The sequence below is a fragment of the Labeo rohita genome, unplaced genomic scaffold (genome assembly GCF_022985175.1).
Source record: "Labeo rohita strain BAU-BD-2019 unplaced genomic scaffold, IGBB_LRoh.1.0 scaffold_350, whole genome shotgun sequence".
NCBI lineage: Eukaryota > Metazoa > Chordata > Actinopteri > Cypriniformes > Cyprinidae > Labeo > Labeo rohita.
Window position 1 is genome coordinate 48,593 of NW_026129268.1, and position 14,106 is coordinate 62,698.

Here is a 14,106-nt window from a genome sequence, read left to right on the forward strand (position 1 = left end):
ACTACAGTAAAAACATAGATTTGTGAGCATTATCAGACTCGAGGATGTTAGAATAAAGCTGAAATACATGTAATCGTTATCATACAGTGAATCTGGCCAGTCATAAAACAGCACTGTCGTTATCAGAGATCCTGCAGCCACTCTGAAGAAACAATGCCGGCTGAGACAGGTACTTTGACTCCTCATGCACTCAAAAAAATGAAACCTTGACTTTAATTATTTTTTTCTTGTCAACAGGTTTCACATAATTTAATTATGAAACTTGAAAACAAATATTTCAAGGTTTTCTAACTTAATGGGGTTGTTTTAGGGAGAAATAATATTTTTGACTCAAGCCAACTATCATCACTTTTGCTCAACAAGAGACGTTTGAGTTTAACTAAAGTCAGTTATGTTATATGGACTAACAAAATTTGTTTAGAAGTTGAATATTATATATTTGTCTATTCAAAGTAAACTAATCACTTTACAACAAAACATTCAATTCAAGCTTAATTAATCAAAATAAAATGCTTTCACTAACTTTAATTTTTACTAGTTAGGTTAAATTAATTCTAGTTTGTCAACAGGTTCCACACAAATTACTTCAGTAAACTCAACATTTGTTAGTTCCTTTATTTACCAACACAAGTAGTTATCAACAACACAACTGTTTATCAAATTCTGTTTTACAAAAGAAAAGAGTTTTTCCAACATCAAATGGAGTGGTGGTGGCATCTCCTCCCTCAGCATTAATGCTGTAGACGCCAAAGACAACTTGTTCAAGGTCTCTCTGGGCAGCACAGCCATCTGAATCCTTTCCACACACAAAAAAGGACAACAATGAAATCACCAGCCACATACAGGTGCATCTCAATAAATTAGAATGTCATGGAAAAGTTCAGTAATTCAACTCAAATTGTAAAACTCATGTATTAAATGAATTCAGTGCACACAGACTGAAGTAGTTTAAGTTTTTAGTTCTTTTAATTGTGATGACTGGCTCACATTTAACAAAAACCCACCAATTCACTATCTCAACAAATTAGAATATGGTGACATGCCAATCAGCTAATCAACTCAAAACATCTGCAAAGATTTCCTGCGCCTTCAAAATAGTCTCTCAGTTTGGTTCACTAGGCTACACAATCATGGGGAAGACTGCTGATCTGACAGTTGTCCAGAAGACAATCATTGACACCCTTCACAAGGAGGGTAAGCCACAAACATTCACTCCCAAAGAAGCTGGCTGTTCACAGAGTGCTGTATCCAAGCATGTTAACAGAAGGTTGAATGCAAGGAAAAAGTGTGGAAGAAAAAGATGCACAAACAACCGAGAGACCCGCAGCCTTGAGAAACTTGTAGAGCAAAATCGATTCAAGGAATTTGGGTGAACTTCTCAGGGAATGGACTGAGGCTGGGGTCAAGGCATCAAGAGCCACCACACACAGATGTCAAGGAATTTGGCTACTTGTTAAGCCACTCCTGAACCACAGACAACGTCAGAGGCGTCTTACCTGGGCTAAGAAGAAGAAGAAATGGACTGTTGCCCAGTGGTCCAAAGTCCTCTTTTCAGATGAGAGCAAGTTTTGTATTTCATTTGGAAACCATGGTCCTAGAGTCTGGAGGAAGGGTGGAGAAGCTCAGTTGGTTGAAGTCCAGTTTTAAGTTTCTACAGTCTGTGATGATTTGGGGAGCAATGTCATCTGCTGGTGTTGGTCCACTGTGTTTTTTGAAAACCAAAGTCACTGCACCAGTTTACTAAGAAATTTTAGAGCACTTCATGCTTCCTTCTGCTGACCAGCTTTTTAAAGATGCTGATTTCATTTTCCAGCTGGATTTGGCCCAAAAGCACCTGAAGTTGGTTAAATGACCATGGTGTTGGTGCTTGACTGTCCAGCAAACTCACCAGACCTGAACCCCATAGAGAATCTATGGGGTATTGTCAAGAGGAAAATGAGAAACAAGAGACCAAAAAAATGCAGATGAGCTGAAGGCCACTGTCAAAGAAACCTGGGCTTCGATACCAACTCAGCAGTGCCACAGACTGATCACCTCCATGCCACGCCGAATTGAGGCAGTAATTAAAGCAAAAGGAGCCCCTACCAAGTATTGAGTACATATACAGTAAATGAACATACTTTCCAGAAAGCCAATTATTCACTACATTTTTTTATTATTGGTCTTATGAAGTATTCTAATTTGTTGAGATGTTGGTGGGTTTTTGTTAAATGTGAGCCAAAATCATCACAATTAAAAGAACCAAAGACTTAAACTACTTCAGTCTGTGTGCATTGAATTTATTTAATACACGAGTTTCACAATTTGAGTTGAATTACTGAAATGAACTTTTCCACGACATTCTAATTTATTGAGATGCACCTGTAATTCCAAAGAGTTCATTTGCATTGCAGTTTTCTCCATAAATGTTTTAAAATAGTGCTTTACTAACTTTTGGTCCAAACTGATTTCTCACAGTTTGTACACTCACTGGCCACTTTATTAAAGGAGAAGTCCACTTTTGAGCTTTTGTGCTTAAAAAGTATACAAATTTTTATTTTTCGAAAAAAAAAATGACAGATCGTTTCACTAGTAAGACCCTTCTTCCTCGGCTGGGATCATTTAGAGCCTTTTGAAGTTGCATTTAAACTACATTTTGGAAGTTCAAAATTGAGGGCACGATTGAAGTCCATTATATGAAGAAAAATTCTGAATTTTTTTCCTCAAAATCCATAATTTCTTTACGACTGAAGACAGAAAGACATGAACATCCTGGATGACAAGGGGGTGAGTAAATTATTTGTAAATTGTTGTTCTGGAAGTGGACTTCTCCTGTAAGTACACCTGTATGATCTGATGCCATCTAATATAGCAGCTCTGCCATAAATTCTACTTTTATAAGATTGTAATTTTTAAAATTGTAAGATTAAATTATCAGAAACGTGATTTTGGTCAAGACCAAAATTGCCATTCCTACAAGCCATATCTGACAATGTTAAATGGATATTGTGATATTATTAAAAGTCCTAGGATACCACCACTGCCTCAGTAATTGTTAGTATTACCTACCAGATACTCTTGGAAGAGACTGCTTGGATCTTCATTTAGATAGATACAAAGTGCCCTGAGGAGGCACTCCCTCTTCTTTTCAACAATTTCATTCTAAATAGAAAAAAAAGCCGCATCAATATACATACTATAAACCTATTACACTTCTAGAATTATGTGAAATGGGTGAAACTTTAACTATAAAAGTAGGCACATGTACAATGACCATTTACTTATACAAACATTAGTAAAACACTCAAATAGGGCTGTCATGAGAAATACTTTTTGTTGTGCGATATTTTGCACTAAAATTAATTGCGATAAATGAAATTATTGCCATTTTAAGACCTTTTTATGCCACTGATTGCATAATGACTGTATAATGATAAAATATCATACATTTTATTCTTAGGAATATTTTATTCTTAAGAATATTTAAATACTGGAATGAGAAATGTGAATAAATAATAAATAAATAAATACCTTTGTTAACTTGCAAAAAAAAAAAAAAACAATTTAGAAGAGTTACAAAATGTTACAAATAACATACCATACACGAGTTAAAATAATAATAATAATTGAAAACATTATATAAATGTTAAAAACTAAATTATCAGTTGCTACTGATATTTAAAAGTAAACAGGATACAAACAGAAACAAGCTAGATGCAAGAAACAGTATTTACATTAGCAGATGTTGCAGATCTTACCTATTGTGAGTAAAGCACCTTGGCAGGAACACAAAACACACCTTTCATTAAGGACCTGAAAAATTGCAAAGGATAAAAACATAAAACAATTTGATAAAGATTTTGTGAAATTAAATTAATCTGAACTGAAAAACTACAAACCAATACAACAATCACACTTTGTAATTTTGGGGGAAAAAACAAAAACAACAACTAAAGTTTCAAACCAAGTGTTAACCACTGTTAATTTGGCCGCAGATTTTAGTTTTAGATTTTTAGTTTTAGTCGGATGGGCACCTAATGGTTGAACTTAGTATTGCAGTTTCAACGAAGAATGACTGTAGCATGGTTTTTCAAATTAGCAAGCATGTTAACCTAGTACATTTCTTAAATATATCTGCAAAAATATTATTGTATTTTTATGCTTTAGTAGAAAGGAAAAAAAAAATACAACTTAAACGCTACAGTCAGAAAAATGAAAGGGATGTGACACACTTCAAGTATACATTTGGACATTATGTAATTCTATTTATTAAACGTGTAGAATAATTTCCAAAACATTACATATAGCATTATAAATGTTGCGTTCAGGCGTTCATGACATTAAAAAAAAAAATAAACACACTAGTATAACTTTTAAAATGGAGTGAACACGGAGCAGTTTTTCCGTGAGGGGGAATGGAAAACCCGGAGTGGATACCAAGCGGAGTGATTAACAGAACCCTGACAGTAGAGAGAAGAACGTGCTTTCAATCCACTCCAGGCTTTGATCACACACCCCTCAGCAGACTGAATACACAGCGTCTTTTCAAATTCGCTTCAGTTAACAGAAATCCATCGTAGCGACGGAGAACTTTAATCCATGAACTGTCTCTTATTACTTTTCTTTTTACCCAAATATTTGGAAATATGCAGCGGACCAACCTGCGCCACGTGGCTAAGACACTAGAGCTCTCTAAAACTAAAGCAGGCCAAAATAAAGAACATATCTCTTATTACAAATAAAAAAAGATCGATACTGGTGGAAAAATAAATATCCTCCTACCTTTACCCGCTGTTGAAAAGGCAAGTCGTCCTTCTGTCAAAACCCAATCCAAGAAAAACATCGCAGGGGGTCACGCAGGTGTGCAGAGATTCAAATATCTTTGCTCGCGTATCTTCTTCTTTGGGGTTTCATGGCAGTTAGCGTCGCAGTATACTGCCACCCTCTGGATGTAAGAATTTTTTACTTAACATAAATGGTTTGTGTTTAGACAACGCGTTAGGATTTTGTACAGTTAAGTTGAGACATAATTACGTGGACCTTAATAGAAAAAAACATTTCAAGTCAACAAACACAATTATTGTAAGTAAACTTAATATAAATATAGTATGTAAAGTGCACAACCTTCCTTGTTCATTTTTTTGAGTGCACACACAGAACTCTCTGCGCCAAGATACCGCCAGCTTAACACCATTTTAGTGCGTACTCGGGTATCAGCCACCACTGTTTCCCTGGACGGAGGAACCCTCCAATGTTCCAGCTGTTGACTACTGGTTTCGAGAGAGCGAGAAAGTGTGGGACTCAGCTCATCACCATCTCCAACGGGCCGTGCGACAACACAAAAGATTCGCGGACATCAGAAGAAGACCTGCTCCCGATTTCCAACCTGGGGATCAGGTCTGGTTATCGACACGGGACCTCCGTCCCCGACAACCCTGTCGCAAGCTGAGTCCCCGCTACATTGGTCCGTTTAAGATCCTGAGACGTATCAACGATGTCACATTCCAACTTCAGCTCCCACCCAGGTATCATATCCACTCCACATTTCACGTATCACTGCTAACCCTGCTATCCCTCTGCCACAGAAACACCGGGAGCTGAATTTGAACCCCCTCCTCCGGAGATCCTGGAACCACCATCCATCTATACAGTCCATGAGATCCTGGACTTGCGGCGTCGAGGGGGCCATCTGGAATATCTTGTCGACTGGGAGGGGTACGGACCTGAGGAGCGATCCTGGGTCCCTAGAGAGGACATACTCCATCCTACGTTGCTGTCAGACTTTCATCGGGACCATCCGGATCGTCCAGCCCCTCGCGGTCGAGGTCGCCCTCGGCGTCGTATAAGGGCGTCGGGAGCCGCCCCTGGAGGAGGGGGTAGTGTCAGGCATTCACCTCAGCCACCCTCATCTAACACACCCCTGGTAGCACTGCCCACTAGATCAGCGTCACCTGAATTCTAACTGCCTTCACCTGTTCCTCGTTGAGCCACGCCCTATAAATAGAACTCTCAGTCATTTGCTCATTGTCTGGTCTACCGTTCACATGCTGATTTCTACGTTCTCTCCTGTTGGCATTCGGACTGTGTGGCGTGGCTCATCCTTTGGACATTTATTCCTCTCCTGTTAACAAGAGCATTCAGTTAAGAACCTTTCTGATTACTTTATGCTTTGTCTTTTAATTAGGACTATTGTAAATAAACTATTGGATTGGATTGCCACTCATCTCTCGTCTCCTCCATTCCCTTGTGTGTGTGTGTGTGTGTGTGTGACAGATATGCGATGATCCCTCTCTCCTATCTTCATACCCTTTATGTCTGGGTTTCTTCTAATAGTCATGGCCAAGGGTTCAATTGCAAATAAAAACAATAAAGGTGATAACGGGTACCCTTGCCTTGTACCTCTAGCCAGATTAAATAGTTTTGAAATATTATTATTATTATTATTCGTTATGACTTGAGCTATTGGTTCATTGTATAAAAGTTTAAGCCAATTTAAATATTTTGTTCCTAATCCAAACGTTTAAACGTCTCAAACAAGTAATTTCCATTCAATTCTGTCAAACGCTTTTTCAGCATCTAAAGACAGAATTGCATGATCTTTAGCATTTTGCTTTTTATGTAAGACGTTTAGAACTCGAGTATTATAAAAGGCCTGTCTGCCGAGAAGAAATCCGTTCTGATCGTCCATTATTACTTCTGGTATATGAATTTCAATCCTTTTAGCTAAAGCTTTACATAATATTTTAGTATCGCAGGACATGAGTGAGATAAGAGGCCGATAGGAGGCTCTGTCTGTTGGGGATTTGCCTGGTTTTAACACAAGAGTAATTAGTGCTGAATGAGGAGGGCAAGATTCCTGTTTCATATGATTCAGTATACATTTCAAGAAGATAATCTTTTAGAAAAAGGTTTTATAAATGTCAGTTGGCAAGCCGTCAGGCCCCGGAGCCTTTCCACTACTCATACTTTGTACTGCATCCACCAGTTCTTCGATACTTAAATTGTTTTCAAGGTCTAATTTTGCTGCTTCTGCCAATTAGGGAAATTCTAGTTCATCAAAAAAATTATTCTGATCTACTAATGTATCCAAGCATTCAAAATTATACAACTTCTCATAATACAATTTAAAAGATTTGTTAATTTCCAATGGATCCATTGATATTTGTCCATCATCTAGCAAAATAGAATTTATAACCCTACTTCTTTTTTATTCTCCAAGCTAATAGCTTTCCAGGTGTCTCACCTTGATCATAGTAGGACTGTTTTAACCACATCAAGTTTGTGGCTATTTTATTACTAGTCAGCTCGTTGTACTGTGCTTTTAATGAAAGAAGCTTTTTTTTTTTTTGCTCTCGGGGTTATCATTATCAAAAAGTTGTAATTCCAATTCGTTAATTTGTTGATCGAGGTCTCCCAATTTTTTATAATATTCTTTAGATTTACTTCTTGTGTTTATTTGTGTTTATTTCAACTCGTATAGGCCTTAAAGGCTTCCCACTTCGTTGAAGCACTTGTCTGATCTGTATTAATACTAAAATATTCCTCTATTCTTTTGTCCATGAAATCTACAAATCTAGAACTTTGGAGCCAACTTGTTTGGAATCTAAATCTCAATGGAGTAGGTTTTAAGTTACTAAACTGTATTGTGAGTGAAATTGGAGCATGGTCAGACAGTAAAATACTATCGTACCAGCATCTGTCTATTTTAGACAACAGAGCGCTAGAGACTAGAAAACAATCCTTGAGTAAGTTTTGTGGGTATTTAAAAAAATGAATGTTCCCTTTTATTAGGATTCAAATGTCTCCAGACCTCTGTTAAATTTAAATCTTTTATACAGTTTTTAATTATTTTCCTTTATTTCTGATGGGTGCTGTCTATGCCTGTAGAACGATTAAGCTGTATATCCAGTACACAATTAAAATCCCCTCCAATTACATATTGTCCAGTGTTACGTTCCACGTGTGCTTTTGTGTATATTTCGTTTTTCTCATCACTTCCCCATCTCTCTGTATTATTTCTTACTCATTTCTAGGTCCGTGTTTATTGGCTGACCAGGCTGTCAGTCATCGTTATGACGTCATCATGTTGCCAATCCACTGATTTGCCGGCTGCATTTGAGGCCTCGAGCTCAGAGCGTGTTGGTGCGCCACGCCAGCGTACCTTGTGCTCCACGCGGTCAGCAGTCAGTCTTGTGTGTCTTTGAATGTTTAAAGTTTCCTGATTTTTCGAAGTAATGCTTTGTGCAGTGTACTTTGATTTATTTATAGGTTTGTTTTGGCTATTGACTTGTATCGAATTTAGAGCGAGACTTCTGTCCGTATGGCGTTAGAATCACATGCCAAGTTTAAAGTTAAGAATACACCTGGATTTCTGGGCGTTGAGTTAATCCTAAATGCCCTTTTTGACAACTCGAACAATTAGTCATCTGCCATGACTTTGCTTGTTTTTTTGCTCCTTTGATTAGTTTAGTTTGTACGCTATTAGTTTAGGTTTGTGTGTGTCACGCCACTGTTGTACTTTTGCTTTTTAGCTTAATTGAGTTTAGTTAGGGCGTCGTACACGCTGAAGATTTCGGTTTTCTTTTCTTGTTCTTTTTTTTTCTAATTAGTTTAGAGGTTAGACGTAAGGCTGTTTTGTGTTGTTTATTTTCTTTGATTTGGGTGACACTCACATCTTTTTCTTTTGCTATTTGTATTAATATCTTTCTCTTTTCATTTATTTAATTGTACACTCATAACGCAACTTTTACCAAAGTAAATACCTTAAACGTACTCTGTTGTTGTTGTTGTTGTCATCTTTTGATCTGCCTCACGCTCATCAGCTATTGTCTCACTTAAATGTTACGCTATCATCCCTCTTAAACATCAAACACGTAACATCCAGAATATGTTGATATTGTATAGAAAAGGTTTTGATAGAAAGAGGGATCATCTTCATTAGGAGCATATATACCTATTAGGGTTACTTGTGTGTTCACGATCAAACCATTAAGAATTATAAATCTACCCCGTAGATCAATATGTTGTTTGTGCAACTGAAAGGGAACCGATTTGTGGATAAGTATCATAACCCCCCCGAAAATTTGTCCTGGCCAGCTTTTTGAAACCCGACCCAACTGATGGGTTTCTTGTAAAAATAATATGTTAACCTTCAGTTGCTTAATCCTATCTAATACCTGTTTCAATTTGACCATCTTATTCAGTCCCCTTACATTCCAACTACTAAGTTTTACCTCTAACATACAAATTTAAGATTCAATTATGTGGAATAAGGAATCTCTGTATCCAATAATTTGACTGTTTATTTGAAGAAGTGAGTACACAAAAAAAAAAAAAAAACACAACATAATACCCATATAAAAAACTGCATTTCCCTGAACAAACTGCACCAATAGAACCCCCATTCCAAACTCTGGTTATGGAAAACAATAGATCCACAATTTATGGAGCAACCCTATATGAGTTTGTAACCAACTTGAAAACGCTACAAATCATACGAATTAACCAAAAAACTATACCCTTATTAAGGGGAAAAGAAATAAGAAAATGTGAAATTTCTAAGTCTATACCTGTATGATCAGAGATTTATAACAGCCAGGTTCAGTTTTCAGTGTTTTTGGCAGTGTTTCATTTTCCTTTTGGAAATAAAGTAAACAAAACAACTGGCATGTTAGTTCAAATCTTCATCAATTTAGCTTCATTCACGTGGTGGTTTTCAGTCCCCGAATGAACTCCTCAACTTCTGAGACGGTCTTGAAGATTTGTTGTTTGTCTGCATGGGTCACTATCAGATGAGCAGGATAGAGGATCTGTACCTGATGTCCATGGATTTCAGCTGGGCTTTTACTTTGACGTGACTTCGCTGACAGGTCCGGGAACAGGTTAACTCGCTGATCTCCGTAACATAGCTCTTTTAATTTCGTGGCCGCTCTCAGCGTTTTATCTTTATAGTTCAGAAACGTCATCACTATTGGCCTGGGATGATTCGCATTGATTTGGCCAACCCGATGTGCCCGTTCAATTATAGGGGTTGTGGAAAAGCAATCTGTCAAAACTTTGGTGAGCCAGTCCTCCAGAAAAGCGCATGCGTTCGAGCCCTCCACTTTTTCGGGTAGGCTGACCATCCTTAGATTTGAACGCCACCCGTGATCTTCCAGTTCTTGAATCTTGTTGGTTAATGTCTCGACCATCTGCTCCAGTTTTTTAGCCTTCTGCCGGAGCGTAGTAACATCCTCCTCCGTTTGCGATATTCTGTCCTCGGCTTCGCCAATTCTTTTGGAGTGTGACATCAGCTCTGTTTTAAAACCATTAATGGCTTCAAGCATATCGGACGATTGCCTAGTCATATCATCTCTTAATGACTGGATGGCCAAAAGAATTGAATTTGTGGTCTCGCTCCCCTTAGCAATACTCTGCTCGCTAGCTGTTAGCTTGCTTGCTTGTTCCCCATTGCCAGAGCTAGTTTGTGACTGAAATCTCGGCTGTTGCCCCGGCTTTATGTTTTTGGTGACATAGTCGATTGCAGGGTTGTTTCATTTAGTTTTTTACCGCTTGAGGGTACGTTTTGGTCACGTTACAGGATTAATTTAAAGAAAGCATTCCCCTCATTTCAGGGTTCACATACTCAGTGTTTTCATTTAATCTCCTTTCTGAAATGGGCCTCAGGGCATATTAAATTCAAAGGAAACATAAAAATAAAACCAGCAATTCACTTGGAGTAAGTTATAACCTGTTTTATTGATGTTACAACTAACTCTGAGTCTTGCTGTTACACACATGTGGGATTTATCAACAATTGCTGACTCATATGTGTAAGAACTGTGTGTGTACGTTTGATAAATGCAGATATTCTTTTACATAGGCACATTCTAAATTTAATTTGTAGGACAAAAAATAGAACCTTTTTCCACACACTGTTGATCCCCATCCCTGGATTATTACACAAATTATAAATTTTTATGTAGTTTTATGATTAAAAGAAACACAGAACATATGTGAATTGCTTATTTTACATTTTCATTTAATCATTTAGCAGATGCTTTTATCCAAAGCAAATTGCAAATGAGAACCATAGAATCAACCAGATCAACAAAAGGGTAACAGTATACAAAGTGCCAGATTTAGAAATTATATATATGCAAAAAATGCATATACAAACTGCTGGTGTGTGGTGCATTTGCTCCATTGTACTGTGGCTACAGTTGCATCATCCAAGTGCTGCACACTGTCAGTGAGTGAGCAGAGACCCCCTGAAATGATTGTACAGCACTTTGGGTGTACAGTAGTAAAGTGCTATATAAATTACTTTTTCAGTAGTAAGTTTAATAACAGGATAATAAGATGTGGAAAAGGAAAAATATAGAGAGACACACATAATGCATGTGTGTGTTCTGTAGACAACAAATTGTTTTACTTTGCAGCCTAATTATCATAAGATCAGTTAAAATATCATGACATCACAAATAGCCAATCTTACCAGACCTCCTTAGACTAAACTAGTTCCTTCAGACGTTTGTGAAGTTTGAATACTAAGATTCTGCCTGCAGACCAGCACACACAGGAGAGGATCTGAAATCAATCGCATACTCATCAGGAAATGAGGAATAAACAAAACAGAACGCTTTAAAGGGAAAACAATTAAATTGAGTAACATTAATGTCAGATAAAGCACCAGCACCAGCAGAGTGTATATGAAAACAACCAAAATATGATAATCTAGTTTCCTGGATGTGTGAGAGGGACAATCAGCAGAACATAAAACTCCACAAGGTTTTGTCGATATGATCACTGACCCAATTAACACGACAGGAATAAAAAGTGTAGGATCCACAAATAAACAAGTAAAGACACTGAGAAACACAAGTATGTAAAAAAATATAAAACATGGTGAAGAGAAAACACAAACAGTATACAGTGGATATACTACTGAGACAATTCCCTCTAGTGCCACCAGCTGGTTTAGGAGGATACCACAGGCTCTTGATGACCACCATAAAAATGACAAAACCCAACATGTCCAATCCTTAAAGGAGGGGATCTCATCGAAGAGATATTTTAATAGTATGTAGGGACTCAAGTAAAGCTCAACAAAGTCAGTGATGAGGAGGAGGATGATGAAGATTGAAATACGATGTCCATTCTTTCTGTGATGAATTAGATCACTGACAGACCAAACAAGAGCTGGTAGACCTGCACACGCACCAGTGATGATGAAGATGGACAATCTGACCTTTACCTCCAGGTGTTCAGGATCCAGCTTCCATTTAAATGGATGATTTTCCATACTCTAATCTCTCTTTGATCTCTTTCTGTTATTCAGCTGAAAATATGTAATTGAAGAAACAAAAGAAAATTGTATTTGTGCTGTATACTGAGAGAATTTCATAAGATGTACAGCTTATAATTTCAGCTAAACAATACAACAACTCAGAATCAGCAGGCTGAAAACATTCATGCATTTTAGTCTGCATTACAGTTCATATTTAATGAAGCAAATCAAAAAATACAAAACCTATGTCTTACCTGAAAATATTCAGGAAATTTCTACAGCACTGTGCTCATGACATAAAAACGTTTCCAATCTTGGTTGATTTCTTCTTTCGTCTGTGTCTTGCTCTTTCTTATTTTTTTCTACTGCTGGTTTGCGGTTGGTTTATCTGATGATTTGATCTCAGCTCTGGTATCTCTGAGTTCTCTGGTATTCCAAATAAATCCTAGAACATCCTTTTAGAAATGTTTCAAGAAAGGATGCAGGAATCATTTTCTCTTGACATGAGAATCACACTGTTCATTTCCTGGTTTCCTACAGTCACATTTACCAACATTGTTCTGAGGACCAGAAACGACTTCCTACAATGTAAGTCACTGAGAAAACAAGCAGAAAATGTGTGTTCATGTTCTTTCTGTAAAAGTGAAAGATTTTCATAATTGATTATCTAAATGATGATTTGCACAGGATATCTGGTCAGCTGTACTGAGACACTGATGATATACTGAACGTGAAGATTTCAGCTACATGAAAAGCTTAAACAGATTAATAATTCCTGATTCTGATGTGTTTTATCTCTGTCAGATTCCCATCAGCTCACTCTGGATCTGAACACAGTAAATAAACATCTCCATCTGTCTGAGAGGAATAGAGTGATTACTGCCACTGGCACAGTTCAGCCGTATCCTGATCATCCAGACAGATTTGATCAGTGGTTTCAGGTGTTGTGTAGAGAGAGAGTGTCTGGACGCTGTCACTGGGAGATTGAGTGGAGTGGAGATGTGTGTATATCAGTGTCATATAAAAGCATTGACAGAAAAGGAGCAGGTAAGGAGTGTGTGTTTGGACGTAATGATGAGTCCTGGAGTTTGATCTGCACTCCCTCCAGAAATTCATTCATACACAGTAACATTGACACTGAACTCCCTAAAATGTCCATCCATAGAATAGGAGTGTATGTGGATTATAATGCAGGAACTCTGTCCTTCTACAGCGTCTCTGACACAATGAGCCTCATCCACACAGTCCAGACCACATTCACTCAGGTGCTCTATCCTGGGTTTAGGGTTGGTTCTGGGTCATCACTAAAACTGTGTTGATGAATCAGATTCTACCCATAATACTTTGAGCTGCATGATAAAATGGTAACAGATGTCTTCTTTTCTGTCCATTACATTTTAATACTACAAATTAACTTCTGTCACTGCAGTAATGTCTACATACATGTGTGTAATCCTCATATACAGAGTAGACAGTGTGTATGTCTCCTGTGAGTCATGGTGACTGATGACATGTAACCATGCATTTATCTATTTGAGAAAAGCCCTAACTTTGCCTTTGTGTTGTGTTGATGGAAGACTGGCATAGATGATCAAAACAAATTCACAAAATCTAATTCCAGCTGCGATACAGTTTTGTGATGGCATAAATGAAATGTCACTTAGTAAAGTCTGCTGGGTCATTAGAAAAGATCACTTGACACTTAAAGACATTATCATGCTTTCTATTTGCTGTTACAAAGTTACAAACTGACGAGGACCTTTAGTGACAGCCTCTGAAAGACTTCCTCTGGGTTGTTCTCCATAAACAGCTGGAGTAGGTCAGCAGCAGGCCCTGAACTCTTCCCTGTAGTAGATGAG

General features: G+C 37.6%; 1 protein-coding gene and 1 long non-coding RNA gene across 3 annotated transcripts; one reads left to right on the plus strand and one right to left on the minus strand.

Annotated features, from left to right (window-relative positions):
• Positions 1–674: 674 nt before the first annotated feature.
• Positions 675–4,865, minus strand: LOC127160439 (uncharacterized). 2 transcript variants are annotated; one of them, XR_007826749.1, is made up of 4 exons: positions 4,762–4,865; positions 3,738–3,792; positions 3,049–3,141; positions 686–796 (listed from the first exon to the last, which is right to left on the minus strand). It is a non-coding gene; the product is annotated as an uncharacterized LOC127160439 (long non-coding RNA). The 2 variants fall into 2 exon arrangements; XR_007826750.1 differs by lacking the exon at positions 3,049–3,141 and having other exon boundaries at positions 675–796.
• A 7,885-nt stretch (positions 4,866–12,750) lies between these two features.
• On the plus strand, positions 12,751–13,900 carry LOC127160435 (stonustoxin subunit alpha). Its single transcript, XM_051103073.1, has 2 exons — positions 12,751–12,835; positions 13,052–13,900. Exons 1-2 carry the CDS (start codon positions 12,751–12,753, stop codon positions 13,564–13,566), a joined length of 600 nt encoding a protein of 199 aa, XP_050959030.1. The 3' UTR covers positions 13,567–13,900.
• Positions 13,901–14,106: the final 206 nt, after the last annotated feature.

Bases quoted from the DNA above. Each gene is read 5' to 3' on its own strand.
- LOC127160435 (XM_051103073.1), top strand. From the start codon at position 12,751: ATGAGAATCACACTGTTCATTTCCTGGTTTCCTACAGTCACATTTACC. The intron at 12,836-13,051 runs GTAAGTCACTGA...TATCTCTGTCAG, and splicing joins CAGAAACGACTTCCTACAAT to ATTCCCATCAGCTCACTCTG.